Source organism: Corvus kubaryi, unplaced genomic scaffold (genome assembly GCF_017639235.1).
Source record: "Corvus kubaryi isolate FWS band 111438036 unplaced genomic scaffold, C.kubaryi_AGA036_p1.0 135, whole genome shotgun sequence".
NCBI classification, from domain to species: domain Eukaryota; kingdom Metazoa; phylum Chordata; class Aves; order Passeriformes; family Corvidae; genus Corvus; species Corvus kubaryi.
Window position 1 is genome coordinate 7,177,314 of NW_024580669.1, and position 23,078 is coordinate 7,200,391.

A 23,078-nucleotide genomic window follows, 5' to 3' on the forward strand; every position below is an offset into this window, starting at 1 on the left:
GGAAAGAATTAAGAGTATCATCGATCTCTATTTCTTTCTATTTCCTGTTGGATTACCTTAACTATCTCTATGTTTTCCATTTCTGTTGAAAAGATAAGTTAACAGCAGTAAGTCAGGGACGTAGTAAGATTCTGTATGCTTTTCTCTGGGTGCTCTTTTTAATACATTGCCATTTTCTGTTATGCAAATATACAATAAAATTGTAAGAGCAATGTCTTTCCAGTACAGTCCTTTGTGTGAGGCAGGGAATCAGTGTTTCATCTGTGTAAGTTCATTGCTTTCCCTGTGGTGGCCTAAGGCATGCCTCAAACTGCACATGCATTTTCCTGGCAGAGCCTTTATTTTGTGTTCGGGAATATCTGGTTTAATTAGCAAGCAAGTTACAGAGAGGGAGGATGCCAGTCAAGGAGATTTTTGTGGGGGCGGTAGCTCAGGTGGTGTTTCCATGGGCCCTGGTCCACTTGGAAAGGTAGAGTTGAGCACTGTACCAAAAAAGTAATCAAATATGCAGAGGAAATTTTTTCTCATCTTAAACACAAACCTTAGTGGAAATATTTAATTTTTTTGTTGTCATTTTCCTTTGGTTTGAAATCCATTTTTTTCAATAGTGTCTGTAGACCGACTCACAGGCATTGACATATTTCTTTTCAATGTTAGACCTGATTGAAATAAAAATATTAAACAAATGGAAGAAGTTGTCCTCTTGGCTATCCATTTTAATTACATTAGTCATTAATGATGACAGTTTTGTTAACAGATAATAGATAGTGTTTGTACTAGGGATTGTTAGTGTTGCTATTAAGCTTTAATTTGCTGAGATTTAAAATAAGTCATGATGGATAATTTATTTAGGAAGAAAACATAAAGTCCAAGTCTTGCAAAGCTTACATTCTAGGGGCTGTCAATGATTGTATGGAAGTTTAACATATGTATTCATATGTGTAAGACTGGCCCCTAGACACAGACAGTGGGGGTGAGGCAGCAGTCATATGATTGTTAAAAATGCTGTATCAATGATTTGTTTTCATCAACTCCTTCCATCTGGCCCATTTTTCTTCTAATTGTTACTTAATTGAATACAAGCAAACAGTTGGTCCATTTTTCTTCATTATTTCATTCTGACACATTTCTATAAATGGGTTTTGTCTTACAAACACAGCAATAGCATAAATTACAAAGATGAAGCATGTCTGAAACAAAAATTAGGACTTTTTTTCTGTAATCTTTTCTTTAGGGTTGGATGCTTTATTAAATAGCAACCAAAGATATTTAAATGAGAAATTAAATCAGGCTATTTATTAAATGCTTAGCAGTAAACAATGTTATAAACAGCATGAAATGATCACACTTTACAAATCTGTTCATTCAGCCATATATCTCTAACACGGAAGAGCTCCCATTAGTCAGAGTCACTGAATTAACTCTATGAATAATTTTTATTTTCTCCTTTTCTTTGCAGAGAGAATGTGCTAATTTCATCAAGGTGCTTAAGGCTTACAACCAAACCCACCTGTACGCTTGTGGAACAGGGGCTTTTCATCCAGTCTGCACCTATATTGAAGTTGGAAGCCATCCTGAGGTAAACTATCTTAAAACAATATTTTTCTCTTTCCTCTTTTTAATCTTTATTGGTGTTTACCCATGATCTCTTGCTGCCAAAATGCACTCTCACTAGTTTCTGTGGCTTGGGAAGCAAATCTGGTAAGACCTGCTCCTGAATCAGGTGCTGACGTGCTGATTGATAAATCACAGCAGAATCTCTAACTTTTCTCCCCTGCACAGCATCCCTTCCCCCAGGGGCTTAAATAAGTATAAGTAGGCCCATTCTACCGTGCTCATGAAGTTAAAAAGCACTCTTCTTTTTAATAGTTGGGACCGGTACCAGGTGTAAGAGGGGTAGTTCAACCACTGTGTTTATTCTGGGCCCAACACTGTCTTTAGTTTCCTTCCAGTCAGTACAGTCTGACACCACCTCAGCTTTCTCCCAGCTGAGAATTAAAATAGTGTCACACCTTCATAAATCCCCCTTCTCAGATTTGTCCTAACACACAGTTAGGACAGTTTTTCATATGTGACCTAGGTTTTGTTTCCTTAGTTTTTTGTGAAAAACAAATCACTCTCTTTTCACCCATTTCTTTAATCTCTTGTTGATTTTTGCTTAGTGTTGCAGAATTCTTGTGGTAGTTCTTGTACCGTTTTGTCAGAGATCATCATAACTAAACAGATAAGCATGGTCTTCCCTGGTAAAAAGCAGACTCACTCACAGGAAGGCACTGGTTTTCCTGGCTGAAGATTTGACTAGAATGTCTCTATGCTGCCCTTCAATACTTTTTCTCTCCAGAACAGCCAATCTCTTATTTTTCTGTTAAGATGAGTATGTAATATAAGTTAGTCCCCTTTACTGTATTTTCTGTCTGGCTTACCTGAGTATTGCTCAATGGAGTGTTTCAGTTTAGCAGTCAGACTCCTGATCTGCTTTCAGCATTTATGGGTATGTTTTACTAGTGAATCCATAATTGTGTTACTTGTAGCTTCTGTGATCTTCAAAAAACCAGCTCTTTCAAGTTACCTTATGCTTTTGCAATTCAGGTTTGCAGATTTCGTTGTAAATAAAAACATCATTGTTGAATGAATGAGGACTATTTCTTCTCATAGAAAAATTAACAGACCCTTTGAGTGTTGACTTCATAGTCTGGGAACTATTTTTCCCTATGAAAATGTCTTTTGATATTTGAAACATAAGTCTTTAAAATGTTCTAAGAACAAGGTTTTGAAGGGATAAGGGAGCTGCAGAGCAGAAAGGGTTTTGTTCATATTCTTTAATGCTTTATTACAATGCATTCTTGGCAATTAGTGATTGTCTCTTGACCACACACAGTATGTCATTGCTTACTGCATTAAACAGATTCTCTGCTTCCTGAGATCCATTTGGGAATTGGTAGACATATTAATTAACTCTAGTTCCGTAAGATGTGTGTCAATCAATCCTTGGCTATCTGCCAAGGGAATCTATCTGCGCAGAGATAGCTTGTATGAGGTCATTTAGTTCTACATTTGGCTGTTTTATTGCTGTGCCATAAAACTAACACACACTTTATCAAGGATTTATAGAAATGATGATCAGGGATGAGAGGCCAGATCCAACCTTAGTTTAACATTCTGGGTTTTTAAAGTCTTGAATCAATGATGCATTTGGCCCTGGAGTGAAAGAGGAGGTTTGTTTTAGCTTTTTAGCAGTCCCTAACTATAAATAAAATCTAAATTCTTGGGGGACTTTTTTGTTCTTTGGGGTTTTTTCTTCATTTATGCAGTAAGGTTCTAAGTCCCCCTTTGCCTGAATCATTCTCATGACCCTTGGTTTCACCTTTGCAAATGAGGGAAATTAGGAGTATGTTTATCTGAATTGCCTTGGACACCATTGGCTTTTGTTTTCCTTTAGATAATTAAGCTATGAGTGAAATCATCTTCACCTGCCTTTCCAGTGGCACAAGTTTCTGTGTCCTCTGGAGAGTTGTGCAGGAGGGTTTACTGCTTTTTCAGGCCAGGTCTGCCCATGTGGAGAGAAAGTGAGACAGGAAGGAGGCAGTGTACCCACCTCTTCTTGAGCTTTGCCAAATCTAACAGTCAGCCTGGGTTCTGTCTCTTTAAAGGGTGAAAATCAGATTAATAAATTAATTTATTAGATTTGCAATGAAAAATATTTTGTCCCTTCTCTCAGCTAGAGCCTGCTCCTTCTTTTCCCATACTACCTAGCCAGGCATTTCAGATGTGCTTCTCCTCTGGGAGCTGAGGAAGAGGAGGGTGCTTGACTGACAGTAGCTATTAGAGACACCATGAATGAGGGGGATACAATATTAACCCCTGCACCCCTGCACACTGCATCTGTGAGAGCCAGATGGTTTATGTTCTCATGTCGGACAGCAGCACTGGATGTCAAAGGGCCATTGCTTCTGTACCATGTAGAGTTTATACCTCCCTAGCATACTATAAAAGGTGAAAGTATAAGCAAAGACAAGCAGTTGATTATGAGTTAAAAACTGACAGCTAAGACACTTCCTGAAGATTTCTTTTCTGCCACAACACTTGTGGAAAATTAACTGACTTCACCATCTGCTTATTTCTTTTTCAAGCACTTACAAAGGTAAATGTGAACTGATTAGGGGAATAGTCAGGGAATGTTCCTACTCTCTAGTACGACTGCTTGTTTTTCTGAGCTTGGAATGTAACCCACCTGCCTGAATCCAATGGAGAAGAGGAAATCAGTGTGTGCCAAACTGAAGAGGGTAGAGAAGTAAAATTTAAAGAAAAGAGCGGCAAGTGATAGAGGAGACTCTGGAAGCAATTGGAGTAGGCTGCAGGAGGCTGGAATATGGTACAGTTTTTATGACTGGGGAAAGGAAGTAAATTACTTTGTGTGACAGTCATAAAGTAATGGGAATATGAATTGTTATATCTGTTGAATATCTCTTTGATATGAAGCAGTGTATCACAGCCCCATTCCATACCTGAAGAAAATAATTTCTGGTGATGGAACTAGGCAGGTTTAATTGAGTCTGATGAAGTACAGTATAAGAAGTAATAATAAAAAGCTAAAAGGATATGAACAGCATGCTGTGCATCTGATTAAAAATGATGTGTGTGAATATATACAACCTAGTATGTTGTGAATTACACCGCAGTCTGAGGAGTAAAGCAGACTAATCTTCGCTTAAATCCATTCCAGATGTGTAAGTGAATAACCACAGTATTTAGAGGGAAGAATAAAGTTAATGTTTCAATAGTCTTTAAGCATGTAAGCCATGAGGAAGCAGGAAAGAACATATTTAGAGAGAATGGAGTATGTGGATATGCAGAAAATACCTGAGGGCAGCCAAATTTAAAGCTTGATATCATCCATTTTATGTGCATGAGTTTAGGGGAGATGACCTAACACAGAAACCTACACAAACTTCAGGGATCTGGGGTTAGGCAATATATAGCATTCTGTCCTCATAATGCAATACAACACAAGAAACCAATTACCAGACAAAACAAGAAAGTGATTAGTACAGCTGTGTTTTGCACCCACTGACTTCTGAGGAAACTGGGCTGGATGTGTAGGAATGTTTTACTTAATGGTTGCAAAATTACAGAAGTCAGATCTGTGCATGAAAGGAACAAATCCAACTGCAGGGAGACACAGAGGTGCATTAAACCCCCTAGAAATTCACAACAGGATGCAGAATGCACCTGCCTGTGCATGCCTGAGCAGGGGGAAGGAGCCCTGCTCCCTTTCCCCGGGGCTCCCTTTGGGGTAGTTTGAGTGAATCAGCTGGGAACAGTCCTGTTTCAGTAAGAACAGGATTTTCCATTTACTTAACCCTTACATACAGGTGGAGGTGTAGAGAATGCCCTATAGTACCTTTTTTATTTTTTTTTTAATGCTCAGACAGTCATTGCAAGAGCTTTACAAAATTGTTTGCCAGATCTTCAGCAGGAATACATTAGGGTTTCTTCAGCAGAGGTAAATCAATAGGTGCTGTCTGAAGAACTAACCCAGCTTCTTTTTTTGTCTCCTAATTCCAAATTTCTTGTCATTGTCCAACAGATTAAAACTAATTTTAAACTGCGTGAACTTAAAAGATCTGGGATCACTTTACTTGCAGGTTATTTCTCAATCAATAAAGAAGGTTTAAATTCAGTTTAGATTTATGATGTACATAAAACATTAAGTTATTGCATATGAAGTTATATAATGCTACCACCTGTAACATATTTTCTTTTTCCGGACTCTGTGTATTTTAAAAATCTTTGGTTGAACTCATAAAATTTTGCTGAAATATACTTTCCACTCTTTTTTATCCCTTCTTTACTTCATATTAGAAGAGGTTCAGAGTGCATTTCTTAAGTAATGGACATCCTGTTCTGACACGTTTATGCACCTCTCTTGTTGTCTCTCTGTGTATATTATATATATATATATATATATAGTGATGGAAGAGCATTTTTTTCCTAAAAGAATGACTTTGAAGAAACATGTTAATTGAAGGATCAATGCTACTGCTGGTACTACACATGTTGTATTTTTCTAATGTAAAAATTCAGGATGAAACATTGATTTCAGTAGTAGTAGATGTGGCATAAATTAGCCTAACTTCATTGAAGACAGCAGACCTGTGTCAATTTACATCAGTCAAGATTCTGAGCTGTGGTTTTTAAGTGAAACATTAGAGCAAATGATTTTTTAAGTTAAAAATCACCTGAGGCTAGTTTTCTTTCCGTCTAATTAACTATACCTTCATATGGTATTTATATGCTTATATAGAGAAAATGTGAAGGAAAAGGACACTGTTAAAGGATTACTCTCATTTTTGATGGAACTGTTACATGTGACATACTCATTCTAAGCATCACTATAATCACAGAGAAATGCCATCAAAAGATCTAGTTTATAGACTGCAATAACCTTCCTTAGTTCACAGGTGCTTTAACTTTTCAAACTTCCAGATACCCTGTTACTATAGTACAGGAAAATAAAACTGAAGAGCCAGAACTCTAGCTCAGGAGCAGTGTAAGTACCTTTTAGAGCACTTCTTTCCATTGCATGAGTAGTTTTACCATGGAGAAATAGAAAACATCTCTAAGATGTTCGAAGACTGATGTACTTGACCTTGCGTCATAAAAAGCTGAGCAGTGATTTCTGCCATACAGGGAAATCCCAGGCACTAGAACATTTTGCTGTATTAATGTTCTTGTCTGTGGAAGATGGCAGGTAACAGGATTGTCTGTGCTAGGCACCCATCTGTTCAGGCACCTCACAGGATCAGTGGCTGAAATCACAAAACAAAGGGGCTTGAGTCCTCTGGAGGTGATGAGTCTGTAAACCATCACTTCTGCTGCTCCACATGACATTGATTTCCAGTCCCTTAGGCTACCCTGTGTAAAAATACTTCACACAAAACCAGGCTTTTCACACGTGTACAATTTACCTTCACTTGTTAAAAAAGAATAAATCTTGTCATAGCTATCACCTTCTTAGCATATTATTTAAGTGTATGGTTTTCTGTAAAGTTATATGTAGCTATATATAGCATTTAATTATTTTTCCAAGCCATAATTCATTATGGCATTGTTTGGGAAGGGATGTGATATGGGAACTTTTCAACGACCCAAATACAACATTTACAAGAGGAGTAGAGGGAAATTGGAGAGAACATGACAGTCCTTTCTCATATGACAATCTAAGTGAATCAGTTGTTCTGGTAAGGTCTGACAAGTATTTCAGTAAGGAAACCAGGATGTGCTGTTGGAAGCTCTACACATTTTTAAGCACTGTCAGGCAGAAGTACACATTTCTTATAGGTTGAGTGCCACGTCCCAAATAGCACCTCCTGTTATGTTGTATTATCATGTGATAAAATTACAGAAGTAGAAGGTTACCATAAAGAAGTAACTTGATTCCCATTTAAAAGAGTTTTTGAGAAACTCCATAAACCCCTTTGTAAACAAATATTAATCAGGTTCATGGTTAAATGCTATTATTTATGAAGGCCTGTCTTTGAATACACTGCAGATCTCCTTTGACTTTAGCTGTATTTGGAACACTTGCTTCGCTAAAGGAGAAGTTAAACCAGGAAAACTCAGATTTTTCAAAACTTCATCCTGTCATCCGCAAGCAAAATATATTTCCAATAAACATTTATTTCCAGAGCAGATCCTTTAAAGTAGGACTATTAGGCTTTATGTGATAACTTAGCTGTCAGAATAGTTTAATTTATGAGGTAAACTTCTCTCAACTGAATAGCACACATGGCAGCAATGGCTGACATCTTTCCTACCCCTCACTGTTGGGAAAGTCTACACAGCTGCAGTGGATATTTCATCCTCAGCAAAGTGGGACACTAAAACCAAAAATTTTGAATTTTTTTTTTCCAAGTACCTTATTTTATCAAGATAAGAATCTACTTCTGAATAAAAATTATAATGCATACTAAACTGTTAATGTAAAACACACAATAAAAGTATGATAAATTAAATATGTAGGTAGTCTTTGTTATCCTGGTATATTCAATTAAGGAGGATGTGCCTTTATGACAGCTGAATGCTTGACAATTAGGTGATCCATTTGACCTTCCATTTACCAATGTAAAAGTGTATTTGTAAGGATAGGGCTATTCCAGATCATAAGTATGCAGAGGATGTGGCTCAATATCTTAAAATTCAGATGTGGTACAAATACCATTTTTGGAGGGAAAGTACTTAGCAAAGTGGTCATGCTTTAATCACTGACAGGAAATACGAACATTGTAGGTTTTGAGCTGTCATTTAGTGCATCCAGTCCTGTCCTTGCATATTTCATAATTACACCTAAGCAATTTGGAATATATTTATGTCTGAAGTGACAAAGTCAGTAATTATGTCTGAGGCTCACTCTGAGATTTACAAGTTGAACATTTACATGCAGGAAATGAAATCAAGTTTTAAACTAACACAAGTGAAAACAGTGTAGTGGCTATTTTATTTCTTCACCTTTATTCCTCAGACTACATGGTTGAGGGTAAAATGGAAGCACAGTTCTTTAGTAAGTCATACTGAGTGGAGGTATAAGATATGATGAGAAACAGAACAAAGACATGGAATTTACAACTGCAAGGGCCATTTGTTGCACAGCAGAAACCACTAATGAAACCCTAATCACTATTCAAGTCTGATCATTTCAGCTATTCAGCAACTAACTTTTGTTTAGGACTTGATAAATATATCCAAATTGCTATGGCAGACCTCCCAGTTCATTCTTAAGAAACCAAGCCACACAAAACCAAACTGAAAAACAAACTCCAGAACCATATTAATTTAATATTACTTTATACAGATCTTTTAAAGAAAATGTAAGTGGAAGTCACTCTGCAGGTGATGGTCCAGCACTCTGCAGTTTGGTTTTAAATAAAACAAATAAAACCCTGAGATGAAGGAGAACTAGTAAGGAAATGGTCTGGAGACAGCATCAGTGTTTCCGTGGATCTGGTCTGATCTCTACAGGTATGCAGTGGCACAAAAGGAAGCTTGGTACTAGCAAGATACTGCATCTTGTCCTGTACTGTTGGAGAAAAACAACTCTAACAAAATAATTGTTAACACAGAATTTTTTTTAGATTTTCCCAATGCAAAAAGGGTCCAGTGTGAGTAATAGTGTCAAATTTGAACCCCCAGTCTCCTAATGAGAGGAATCTATGCACTAGCATGCTTCCATGGAGATAACTGAGGAGGCCATTGTTCCCTCACCATACATGGCTTTCTTCCTTGGTGGCTGAGAACTGCTGGTTGATTACAGTGGAGAGCTGTATACAGTGTGCCACAGCTGAATGGCTTCCATGAATAAGAAACCAAAGCCAGTCAACATGTTCATTAGGTTCAAAGAAATAAGTCTCAGAACTGTGGGAAAACTTTTGTTTATGTTGCTGGAGGGGAGAAAAAAAGACTGAGATAGAGAGAGACCTCCATGGAAGTAAATTTGCAGAATGGAGCGTGCACATGTACACACGCAGAACCACTGGGTGGACTTTCACTTATACCACATGTGATGTCTTGATTTGTGAGCCCATGTCTTAAAACCATGGGTAACTTTGAATATGCTCAGAGAATGAGTGATTCAAGTTAAAGACCCTCCTAGGGCCTGGGTTTAATTAATTGATTTAAAGTATGGGGTGTTTTTTCCTACAACTAGTTGTCTTCAGTGCAGTTCCCTATGACTTACACTGGGGTAGCTAAAAACTGAGGTACACTCTTCATTTTCATAGTCACAGAAAAAAAACCACATTAATTTCTAGCATGGTTAGAAGGATGATTCAGAGTTTTGTGACTACTTTAAGGAAATTAATTTTAGCAATGACTACCAGAGGAGCTGAAAATACACCCACTGTTTGCATTTGGATGTTCGTTATTTCTCCTATCAGTTAAAGGATGTTATGATGAATTATTTATTCCCGTAATGTAAATATTCCCACTGACACATGGTTACCTTACTTTAGCATGAGATGATACAGTTTTCCTAATTCATTACAGACATAGATTGTACTTTTAAGAGGTATGGCAGTCACATTAAGATGTCGATCCAATTTTCTGGGTGGGAATATTATGTTGGCTCATCAACAGAGCCCATAATGTTTTTAGTAACACAGAAGTTCAGCATTTGCCTCTTGTTAGAGTAACAATTGAAAACATTAACCCGACTTCACAGTCATGCAACATATGCAAAATTTCATTCACACACCTCTTGAAACAAAAGAAAAGTATGGCTAAATCCTTTGATCTCTCGACCAACATGGGGGAGAAAAAAATAAAATAACAAACCACCATCTGTTGGGAAACCAATGTAATAAAACCAGTGGAAAGCCAGCTTATAGTATAGACTGACTTAATTGAGGAAATTACTTATAAATAGAATTTTTTCTTGATTTAGAGGCACAGGAGGAAACAAAACTGAAAGAAGGAGTTACTGAGCTCAGGTTTGGATAGATCAGAATCAAAGCAGCATTATTCGTTGTGGGATTTGCTTCCCAAGGCTCCAGTTGACAGGGGCTGCTAACCTCATGAAGAAGAATCGTAAATGTGATGTCTGCCACTGAAGGAAGTGACTGCATTGTGTTTGTAGCTCAGTACCAACATCTTGTCAAATAATCTTTAAACAGCCAAGGTCACAATGCAGCAGGTTTTAGCTGTGGGTGATGCTCCACATACAGACTGCAGTGCTGAACAGCACAGTGAAATGCTGAACAGCAGACTAGCCAGTTATATTATACACTCAGACACGAGAAACTAACAAAGGTCTTATTGGTGAACTAACTTCACTCGTCTTTGCCTAAAATTTTATGGTAGCTGGCATGCCATGAAGTGCCTTTCAGGCCTGTTTTAAAGGATGTAGGATATGTTTTAACTCTCAGAGACATGTGAGTCTGAAAACACTGCCTTTTCCCATGCTTTCAGACCAACCTAATATTTATAGTTTCTGCATGCTCACATTGTATGAGGTTAATGGTACACTGGCATGGTGACTGGCCTCCAGTTAGTCCCAGGAAGGGCCCAGGGAGGCTCTGTATGGCCATGGCACAGGCAACTCAGCAGTGATGGAGAGGTTCATGCCTGATCTTCTCCTCAAAACCTCTTCCTGATGTTGCTTCTGACAACAAGACTCTCACTGATTCAGAATTCCCAGAAAAAGGGGAATTCCTCTAAAGGAAAAAATGAGAACACTCATGGATTTAAAAGCTTTCAAACAGATTCAGGAAAGAAAAAAATCACTTTCTACAATGGAAGGCCTCTTTGGTGTGCTTTCAAGCTCCTTAGACATCTCTTTCTTTCATCAGGAGCTGCAGTTGGCATGACAAAAGTGGCTTCTCCACAATCATTAAATCTTACCTCTTCTTTAATAAAAAGAAAAGCAACTACAGGTGAAGCTGCTATTTCTGTGAATAAACAGCAGGACACAGGTATTTCCAGCAGTTGCCTGGTGGAACAGGAAATAATTGTTCTCCTCCTGCTATCTTGACCATCCTCACTTTATGTACGGACACATATTTATTTAAAAAAAGCTTTCATAATACTTTCCAGATGCTTCCTTACCTTTAAAAGATTTTGAAACTGAGTCTCTTCTCTACCCTGTTGTACAAGGACTGTCTTAAATTTGTTGCCATCTAAATTAATTCAAATCATAAAATTCCACTATTCCACAGTTCAGTAAGAAAACAATACTTACTTGACTAGTAATTAGTACTTTGCTTCCTAAGGAAAAAATTTACTGAGTCATGTAAGAAAGTTAATAAGAATTAATCCCATATATGCCAGACACACAGAGAAGATGGCTGGAAGTTGAAGCATCTCTGCAAAACAAGAGCAGATAGAATTTACCCAAAGTACACTTCGTAACTTTGCTAAATACCTTTAAAAAGTATAAAGAATATGTTTCTTTGCCAGTATACATACAGCCTTTCACCTTTTTGCATCACGTTTTGCTGGCATAAGATGACACAAATAAAGTAACAGTCAGTTATTTCAAGATCTTAAAAGTTTTAACAAGAGAAAAAATCCTTCATCCTTCTTTAAACAATACTTTTGTGTGAGTAGAGACCAGGTACAGGAATGTATGCTTGATTGCTGCAATAGTACCTGTCAGCAGGAAGAAAATACAGTTTAAGGAAGAGGTCGTGGCTTAGACAGACTCTGTATTTTGTGCACGGAAGGAACGTGGGACTGTGCGTAGAATTATCTAAAAATAGCACATACAAAAGCAGTGTATAGGCAGAAGTAGTTACCTCCCTTATGCATTAGTCCATATATCTTCTGCCATGAAGAGTTAATCAATTTACTGCTGAAATGCTGTGGGAGATTAGGAACACTACTGAAGCAGGCAGTGTTTTCAATATTTGTGCTTGCCCCATATGCCTACAAGCTTGTGTGATGCTGGAAATCAGACTAAGTGATTGTAGCAACTCTTTCTGTTCTCAAAATCTAAGAATAAACCCACTGGAAGTCACTTAGGAAAAAAAAAGTAGTTTACTCTTCAATTCATGCGGGGTTCCAGCTTACATAGCTTGTAACAACTTGTTTTCTGTTTATGGCACTTGGTAAGTCTGGAAGTGTGCCGGCTCCTCTTTGAGCCCCCGATAAGCCATATAGAATCTCTGCATCTTCCCTCAAATATGGGTCCTGTGAGGGAGGTGTTCTGTGCCCCTCTGTTCCTGCCTTCATCTCTCCCTCCTTCATGTAAGAAAAATAATTTAATGAGTATGACTTGACTCAGATGAAATACATGCCTCTGAGTTGTTCATGCCTCTGTGGACTTGGAGTAAATTAGTTATTTTCTAAGTAACTCACTTCATTGGAAAAGGGTGAGTAACTTTCCAACATTTCTTGGGAACTCAAGGAAAGACCAGCTAATACCTGCTTTTTCTTTCTCTTCAGCTTCTGTGTTATTCGCTGTAGACAATTCACATATGGTTATTTATATTTTTTTTCCCTGAAGAAAGCTTTGTTTTTAAAAATATTTTTTCTGTAGCTCAGTGAGTCAGAAAATAACGTGAGAAACATTTGGATGAAAAAAACAGTCACCACTGGAAAACTTAGCTAAAAAGAAGTATTGTGCAGAATAAATAAATGCTATCAGATGAATTCACGCCTATTAGAATTGGCGATGACTTGCTATGTCATCTAATCTATTTTAATTTGTGTACATTTGCAGTCATCTACAAGTCTGGACTGTCTTCTCACCTGTAGTGATATAAATCACAACTAGTGATTCTTGCAGTGCAGCATTAATTTGCATTTTAATTATTTCAGCTTCAAATGTTGCACTGCTGATCGGAATTGTACACATTGTCCATCCCTAAGCAACTCTTTTCCTATTTAGTGTTCATATCAGAACTGTCATACAACTTCTCTCCTGTATGATTGCATATAGTTTAGTTAAGAAATGCTTCCCGATTTATGAAAATCTATGGATTCCTCCAAGATGCAACATGGTCACACTCAGAGAGATATATTAATAAATGTTTACAAGTACCTAATCAGATGAGAACACAATGCTCTCCATTAATGAAATATGATCCATAATGAATCTTGCATGGGAGTGCTAATAACTACCTTTAGGTTAAAGTGCTCAGATGTCACAGTATAACAATTTCTGTCTTAGATGTGTATCATTATGGCAAGTAATTAAAGGTTACTTAGCTGTTAAATGGTTACCTTGGAGGAATCCTTCAGTAATGTGGCTTCAAACATGCCTTCACAATGAAATTAATTAAGTAAATTAAATATCAGCCTTGTAGTAATTATTTTATGTGCAGAATATTGGGTATATAAATGTATTATATAATTGGTCAGAGGACTTGAAGATATATCCATTTGCTATTAAGCATAAAACAACCTTGGTTGTTCTTATATGTAGAATAAAGCTGATGCATGTTAAAAAGAACAGTGACAAGACTGATGAAGAGAAATGAAATGTCAGAATTATCACAGTGATATTCCATGTGCTGCATCAGTGCAAAGCTCAACACTGATGAGAGAAGTATTAAAATTCACTTGGTCTTTTTCACACCTCTGCTGCTACATAGAGTTAAAACCTGGTACCAAATGACTGGGGTTTTGCTAACAGCTCAGGCTGACTCATCACAAGGATGCTTTCAGGGATTACTAAGTTGCTGCCTTCTTCTGTATTTAATATAAACCACACCAGGAAAGTTGAGCAAGCAGCTTGATGTGGATATAAACATTTTTTGTCACCTCTTAAAGTAGAAATATGACATGGGCAACACCAGTGACAGATTTTGACTAACAAAATAATTTCCTACCATTATGTAAACTGGCAGTGACAAATACAAATAAAGCAGTACATTCCGCTTTTTTATTCTTTGTTTAAAGAGCAACAGTCCACTAGATAAATAGATCCTTCATCTGAGAGCTTTTCATATGTAAGCAAGAAGATGAAAAATTCAGATCTCTGCTGTCCTCCTGAAACACTGGCTTTGCTTCAGGCAATGACATTATTAACATACCTTAAGTCTACTCTTTAAATGTTTTTCCTAATTTTGTCTTCTGATGAAACAGAAAAGAAATAAAAAAAAGAAATGTGCTTTATGCTGCAGAAAACTTTACTCACAACACAGGAAAGTATTAGGAGAAGAAAAGGAAACATGAAGAATTCATGATAGAAATTGGGTTTTTTTTCATGTTCTGGTATGTTTCTTTTATGCCAGTGAGATAATTAACAGTGGTGGCACCTTCTTATCAGTGATATGGAAAATGGCTGCACATTTTGGTTGAGGATGAATATGGTGTTACTTAGTTCTCAGGCTTCTGCCCAGGGCAAGTTGTTTGGCCTTAATTGGTTTTGCTCTCTGCAATTCAGATTTCTTAAAAGTTGGAGCTTCAGTAATTGTCATGTGAAAATGGTCCTGTGTCCCTGGGCCAAAAGGAGTCCCCAGAGAAGGTAACTAGAAGTGGTGGAAATATCTGTCCACCAGATAATCTTTACATGCTCCTCTGCACACTTATGGGCCAAGCCTACATGAAGTTATCATATGTAGGAGTGAAAAAAAAGTCTTGATACTCGGATTCTCATAGAATTGGTCAGTTCTCTGTCCTACAGCTTCTCAGATAATACAGATTTTTGCCTCTTAGGCACAGTAAAAATACACTGATTGATTCAGCCTGATTCTAAACCTGGAGACAGTTTTTGAAGGGGGATTAGAAAACCAACAGTGTAAGAGAGGAGGGGCATTAGAAAACAAACAGTGTAAGAGAGGAAGATTATCTTCCAGTGAGTTCTTTTGCCCTGAGGTATGAGTTGTTTTTTGTTTTTTTTTTTTTTTTTAATTATGAACCAGTAAATGTGTAATCAGAAAAACAAATGGCACTGATTTCCTTTTCAAAGCAGCCACTCTCTGATCATTTCATCCTATACTTCCAGATTGTTTGAAGTATGGAACCAGCATAAAACCTGAAAGCATTTGCCATTTGTATAAGTCAACATTACTCTGTGTAGCCAGTGTTTATTTACAAGCTTGCAAAGGGTTTCATAAGGGATATTCATGCACCTACAATACAAACCATGTGTCAAACAGCAGAAAACTGCAGAGCAATAGAACTGTTGTTTTTTCCCTTTACTTGATCCAAGTTTCATTTTCTGTTCGGCTTCAATGGTCATGAAGGTGGTATAGCAACAATAGTCATGGTGGCATATTTAATTTAATTATAGCTGTTTGAGGTGCTTAACTTCATTTACTCTCTCTGAATAACAATTTATTTTATTCTGTTTTAACAAAGCCTTCTGTTTATGCATTTCATCATCTTTTGTTACAAGAAACAGGGATCTCATTTCGTTATTTAAGTGTGGGAGTAATGAAAAAGTAAGTCTTCATCAACTTACTGTTGCTGTACCAAGGGTCTTTTCCTGGAATGCTTACTGAAGAACAAATCCCTTGAAGTCTGTAGAGTATAGTCTAGATCATTAATTTTGATTCCTGACTAAAAATCTGTGAAACTCATCCTGCATTTAGAATATGATAAGATTGGGCATCATCTATAATAGAATGGTTTGGGTGGGAAGGGGTCTTAAATGTCATCTGGTTCCAACCCCCATGCCATGGACAGGGACTTTCCACTGGACCACGTTGCTCAGATTCCCATTCAGGCTGGCCTTGAAACAAAATTACTGTTGTTTATCATAGGAAAAGGTTACATTCTTCCAACAGGTGTAATATAATAGTAAATGATTCAGACTCAAGTGTAAGATTTACGTATCCTCCTAAAGACTGGTGGAGATAAATAGAATAGTAATGGGTAAAGTTGACTTTGTTTAACCTCAGTCAAGAAAGGAAACTAAAAAAGGATAGTTTGGACAATGCAGTGGAAGCTTTGATTGTGAAAGAGCTCTCTGCATGACTTAAGCCTTGTCCATAAGGAAACTTGTGAATGTCTCACAAATTCAGTGCAAATCCCTGCATTGGCATTCTCATTTCAGTTAAAGTAGCATTTCAGATCTGGTCTTAGCTGCCTGAAAGTAGCTGAAAATAAGCTGCTCTTAAACTGAGCTCACTGTGTCGACACAGAGTGCATGTGTTTACTGGAATCTCATTACATTCAAACACAGGAATACAAGTCTGCAGATTAGTGCTTGCCCTGAAAAGACTGTTTAGCCTTTCAAAGGATTTTGCAGGAAAACAAGCTGGAATACAAGCCCTTTCTGCTTGTCATTTGTAGGTTTGTGAATTTGGCTTTTATTTCTTTGTGCAAATGTGTTTTCATAAAGACACTGAAAAGCCATGACCCTCTGTAAAAAGGATTACCTCGGAGGGAGATAGTACGACTACAGTGTAAAGGATTGTTAATGCAAAAATGCTAAATCTTGCTGTATGAAGATTATAGCACAATAAATTTTTTAACTCAAGGTACTTTCCTGACATTATAAAAACAGCCACATATCAGAATCACAAAATAAAAGTTTTAAGAGAGGGCTAAAAGAAAATAAAGGAAAATATCTGCTATTTTTTTTTGGAGAAGGATGATACAGAATCTTTTAAAAATGTGTTTTCTTTTAGCTGACATTGTAGCAAGTAGTGTTTAGATAACACTTAATGACTTAGGTATTATTTTTACAATCAGTATATTTCATGGGGTATTAAAGATAATAAATAAGGAAATACTTTAAAACAGATAATAGAAGAATGTAAAGAAAGCTGAAGATTTCAGTTGCTTATGAAAAGCCTGGCATCTTACTTCTATGAGTCAATGACCCACTGACACATGACCCATTTGAATAAGAGGAATCAAATCCCAGTCCAGAATTATTTCTTTGGTGGAAAAATTCCCAAAAAGAACAGGGGTGTTTTTTAAACTTACACCTAGAACATTTTTCTTTTTTGTTTGTCTGCATAGTAAGCAATATGGTCAGAAAAAAAACCCAAACCAGAATTAACCCATCTAAAACTTCCCAAAGAGATAAAAGCAGTATACTTTGGGGCTAACTAGGATTTCAATTACTGCAAGAGTTGAACTGGAGCGGTACTTAAATAACTGTGGTGTGTAGCCCAAGCTTCCCGACCTGCCTGTTTCTCTTTTGGGGCTGCTGCTGCTGCTAAATCACTTGGTCTCCTCCAGGCTCACAAGACTACAGTAAATTTCAAAAAAAAGGGTATGTGAAAAGGGTGTGTGTGATAAACTGTAACAAAATTCACCCAAAGACTTCACCTAAAAAGCAGAAATGATATTGCAGTAGGAGTGAAATTTGTTAATCAGGGTAAAAAAAAAAAAGGTTGGATTTGAAGGCTAGTGCTTGATGTAAGGTGGATTTAAAATGTAGTAGCCATCTGGTAAGAGGTGAGATGAGAAGAGGTATAAGAAAAAACATGAATAGGACTCTCATTGCATAGGTGAAGGAATGAAACTTAATACTGAATTTAATTGCAATAGCTAAATTTTCAGATTATTTCATTGAAAAGAGATTGCAATATTTTTTCAAGATATTTCAATGAATAATTGGAGATAATGAATAGGAGAACTGCATATTTGCTTTTAAAGTTGCTTTTAAAGCCAAATCTCTAATGCACTGTCATCACTGACTATTTTTTGATTTCTGTAGGGCTAGGATTAGGCTTTATGTGCCAATGTCAAATTAGAGTATTAATTACCTATGCAGTTAAGTGTCCAGTATGGTGCTTTTATGAAAAGCAGTCTCAAAACCTCATTCAGAAGGAACTAGAGCAAATTATGTCAGTATTTTCAGGGAGATTGCTCATATATGTGAAGTAAAACTGACAATGACAGCTTTCTGCATTTAGATGCTTCAGAAGAACAACTTAGTTTTGAGTTTTATAGGTTCTCCATAGGCACCATCACAGGCAGGACCCTCTGAACAGCAAATGGGGAGAGATTTGGGGTTGCATATAGTGCCAGAGAACACAGGGTCATGAAATGGAGGAAAAAAGGCAGTGAGAAAGATGAATAGATGGCAGCAGGGAAGTATGTTGGAGGATTGGAGATGTTCCAGATTTTGCTCTTTCCTGATGTTAAGGCAATTTATTCACTACAGACTTAGATTACAGCTTATTTCAGAGGGTAGAAGTCATTTTACATGATTCAATTCACCTGAAACATACTCAGTTCATATAGTCATGCAGCCTTAGCCCTAGTCAATGGAGAGAATTCTGCATCTTCAGAAACAGTGCTTATCTTTCACATCTACCATAGCACCTGGGACGTTCATGACCATGAAATAAAAATAAAATAAAATGAGGCAGGCACTCAGAAGCAGTGCATTTCAGAAAAGTTCCTGGATATTGATTTACATTTCTCTGAACTAGAAAGAATAAAATTATACAAATTGAATCCAAGAAGGGAACTCAGGAAGCAGTATGAGTTTTCAGTTACAATTTAATTGTCCAAGACTTGAGGCAAATTATTGTCCATCTCAATCCACACTGGCCATCTGAAAGCAACATGGACTTAGGTATTCTGTCAAACTTAGATTTTGTTGTTCAGACTCTTGACATGTAAATCTACTCGAAGACTTTGATTTTCTTCCATAGATGTGATCATCTAAGACAGTGGATGTAATCTCCATGCTGAATTTCGTATAAATGGCTGAAAACTAATGTCATGGCAAGGTAGATAGAAGCAGAAAGGTGGAAATGCAGCAGAAAGAAGAAAGCATATGGCCATTGTAAGCAAGTGTGGTCTATTTTGCATCCTGTTATTGTCACCTCATTTTCTGTTTGCAGCTTGCACTTACTAATTTTCTACCAGTAGTCTTCCACTTCAGCTGCTCTATGTAAGCAAGTATCCTCATCACAGTGCAATTTGTAATAAATGAGTTTAACTTCTTATAATGGTTAAGAAGATTAACAGTGCAAAATTTAAAACCTGTGACCGAAATTTGATGAGACGACTTAAAATGAATGACATTTGAGATAGAAAGAGGCTTCTGAATACCAACAGACAAAATCCAGACAGCAGGAAAATAAGGTTAAACCATTCTATCTGAAGCCATTTCACAAAAAAAGCAGAGGAAATGTGTGACATATGGTATCAAGTGAGGCACTTGAAGTTGAGTCTAAAAATGTTTAAAAAGACAGCTGTTAGTTCGCATGATTAAAAAGGGAAAGGAAGGATATTATGATACATCAAGAAGCAAGGAAGTTATGAAACCAGAGGTGGATTTGCTGGATGTTTGTTTGCTTTTCTTATCCAGTGGTTTCTAATGTTTTTATTAAATTTATCTTCAAATTCAACCCCCACCTCTATCTTCCGTTCTGTTTCTCCCAGTGACATCAGTGCTGGCTATTAACACAAAAACTGGGTGGATCCTTGAACCTTGAAACCAAATCAAAGAACAATTTGGGGAAAGAGATAATTACATATCAGCTCTTCTTCCCTACAATATGTTTAAATAGATTAGATTATTTTAATAAGTGTTGGAAGTGATGGTAACATTTAGAATCATATTGTCACGTGATCTCCACTGGCTGTATGTGAATCATAAAAGTCAGTGAAAAAAACCCCAAATTTGTCTCTGCAAAGTATTGTTGTGTGCATTATATGATCTTTATTCTAAACTAAATGACTTCTTTCTTTTAAATCTTTGTTCATATGATGATTTGGTTAATTAAGTTGCTTTAGAGCTGAAAATCTGTGAGAGGGATTTTTTGCTTCCGCTGCTGGTTCTTGTAAAACTCCAGTGAATAGAAAACAAGTGGCTATTTGCATATGGCAATTTGTCTATGCATGGGGAACCCAACAGAGATATTCCTTGGGAATCACAGGGAGACTAAAGGCTAACTGGGCACAAAAGCTGATGTACTCTCCCCATCACAAGTGATCCTTACCAATTTTACTTGGCACATTGTGCATAGCTTTGCATGTGCTGAGTAAGCTCAGTTGCCATTAGTTTGACTGGGATTTGAGGCAGGACTATATACTTTTGTGTATGGCACTGGACAAGGCTCAGGAACTAGAACATTAGCTTTTTGCTTTGGCATAGATTTCCTGGCTAAATTACCTAATTTCTCTCTGCCTCATTTCATAAGAACAGTCCAATCTGTTCAGACCAAAGGCTCATTTAGCTCAGGACCTCGGTTCTCACCGGGTCCCATAATGAATGTCAGCGGAGGAGAATGAGCGGCGAGCAGGCAGCCGTGCTTAGTGATATCGTCTCCCAGGCTCCAGCACTCGTTGTTCAGGGATTTCCTGAACCAGGGGTGGAATCTCTGTCTTTAATGCTTTTCAATGACTTGGTTTTGATAAATTAGTACTAACATTTCTTGAGCTCATATATCTCTTAAGTATCCACAGCACCCCAAGCACTACAAATTGCAACATGGGCAGAACATCCCTTTATTTTGTTTTAAACCTTCTGCCTGCCAGTTTCTCATTTTAGAAAAAAAACCTGAGAATACTCTTCTTTTCTTCGTATTTCCTCCAATGGGTATATTTTCTGAGTTAGAGGACTGTAACTTTATGCAGTACTGAAAATGCAGGAGTGCCATGCATTTAAAGAGACATAAAGACACTGATGGTTTTGTTCTTTATTTCATTCCTAAAAACTCTGTATGTGAAATTTGCTTTTTCTGATTGTTACTGGGCATTGACCTCATTCATAAAAAAATATTTATATAAAATCTTTAAAAAGGAATTGTGACTTTAAGACCTTGAATTTGATCTATAAAATACATACTGCACTAGTGCTTCTAGAATCGCTTTCTGTGAAAAAGATACAGAAGGAAACCATGAACACATCTTTACATAAAGTGCACAAGTTTTTCTGTCTATCTGCCTTCAGTCAGCAATATGACATTTTGTCTCTAACGCTGACAAATGAAACATTTTCATGCAGAAGTGTAGTTCTAAAATTCATGTTTCTATAATCTGTACAAAAAGTGATGATGCTTCTGGTCTTTTGGGGTCTTAATTCAGAAGCCACTGAAACATGAGAGGAGAGTGCCCTGGACTGAATGGCTTTTGGGGAAGATGCTTAGTTATCGATATGAGAATAAAATGCCAATCTCGCAATTTGACTTCTGTGCTACCACTAACACCTCCTGAAACAGGAAGACAGCTGGGCTATTACATTTCAGATTCCATTTGTGTTAATTTTAATGCCTACATACAAAAGGAAAGGAAAGTGGAAAGATGCACTTAATTCCCACAGGTTTTCTGTGTGTCTCTAAATGTACAGTGTGCAACCGGTGGACCTTGCTGGCCCCTGTGAGGCTCGTCTTACAAGGGATCTCCAGCACCTTCCAGGTTTTTGGTCACTTTTCCTGCAAGGCCGTGTCTGTAAGTTCTTCCCCTTCAGAGGGACTTACATTTCAGGAACCAATTATAGTTGACAATGTTCCAAAAACTGTCTCCCTATTTCTCAGGGGCCTGTAATCTGTGTTCAAATCTTAGGTAAACAAAGTTTCATCTCTAAAGAGAAGATAAGCTTAGCAAAGTTCAGAAGGTGCCTCAAACAGCCCAAACACCTTCTCCTGTTGAAATGTTTACATGCAAGGTGATAGAAAACTGAGCTGCATTATCTTGCAGATGGTCTGAGAAGATTTTATTAAATAAATACAAAGGCATGTGGTTTTTACCTACCAATTAGGTTCAAAATGTCCAGATCCAGGGCTAAGTTAGAGTAAGGAAACACTCCAATTGTAAAACTAAGACAAGAAGCAACCCAGTCATTTAAAACTTACACCTGTGCTGTGGATATGCAAAAAACATGCAGATGCTTCTGATATTTGTTCTTCTTGATAATCTCCAAAAGTGACTTTGTTCTTTAGTTCTCTTGGCTTTCACTGGGGATGCACAAGCATTGCTGAGGAGAGAACCTAGATGATTGTCTAAAGGTGCCTTTGCTCATTAATAACAAATTAAAAGGATGATTTGGCACAGCAGGTGAGATGATTAATATTTCAGGTCTTATTATTTTTGTTTGTGGATGTATGTGTTTGTGTGTAATTATACATTTCAAGGATGAGCAGCTAAATGCGGTTAAACATTTAACATTTATCTGAATAAATGCAAATGAAACTTGCATTTCATTCAGATATTGTAAAACAAGTAATTAGTATGGATTAAGAGCACACATGATTTTTCTTCTCGGTGTTTATTGCCATTACTTTAATGATGACAAAAAGCAGAAGGTTGGTGGTACAGGTGCAAGTTTAGAAATCGTATATTCTTCAGTTCAGACCTTTTAAATTGATGGTGATGGAGAACAACTGTTTTAATTCATAGTCATTTGGAAGGATTTGCCGTGACCTCGAGTTAACATGTAAACATGGCAGGGGATATGAGAAAGATTCCTCTGGTGTTTGCTGAACTTGAAGGGAATCTTTCTGGGACTTCAGTGGGCTCCATGCTGAAGCTCTGAGAGCAGAGCCTGAGAAGATACCCATGAAGGTCTCGGGGATCACAGCACATCTGGGATGGCACCACCCTCTCTTGCAGTCTGTGGTCTTTAGTGCTACGGTGCTTAACTCTGTGCAGAGAGCAGGTCCTGCATAACCCAGTTCATCACCACAACCACTTCTCACCATGTCTGTGATCTGGTGGTGGGTGGT

General features: G+C 37.3%; 1 protein-coding gene across 2 annotated transcripts in view; it reads left to right on the top strand.

The window, feature by feature from the left end:
- Positions 1–23,078, top strand: part of SEMA3A (semaphorin 3A) — a 238,064-nt gene that overhangs the window by 137,586 nt on the left and 77,400 nt on the right. For both annotated transcript variants that reach the window (XM_042053628.1, XM_042053620.1), the window contains one exon: positions 1,460–1,579. In XM_042053628.1, coding sequence (XP_041909562.1) covers positions 1,460–1,579 — 120 coding nt within the window. The remainder of the gene's footprint in view (positions 1–1,459; positions 1,580–23,078) is intronic.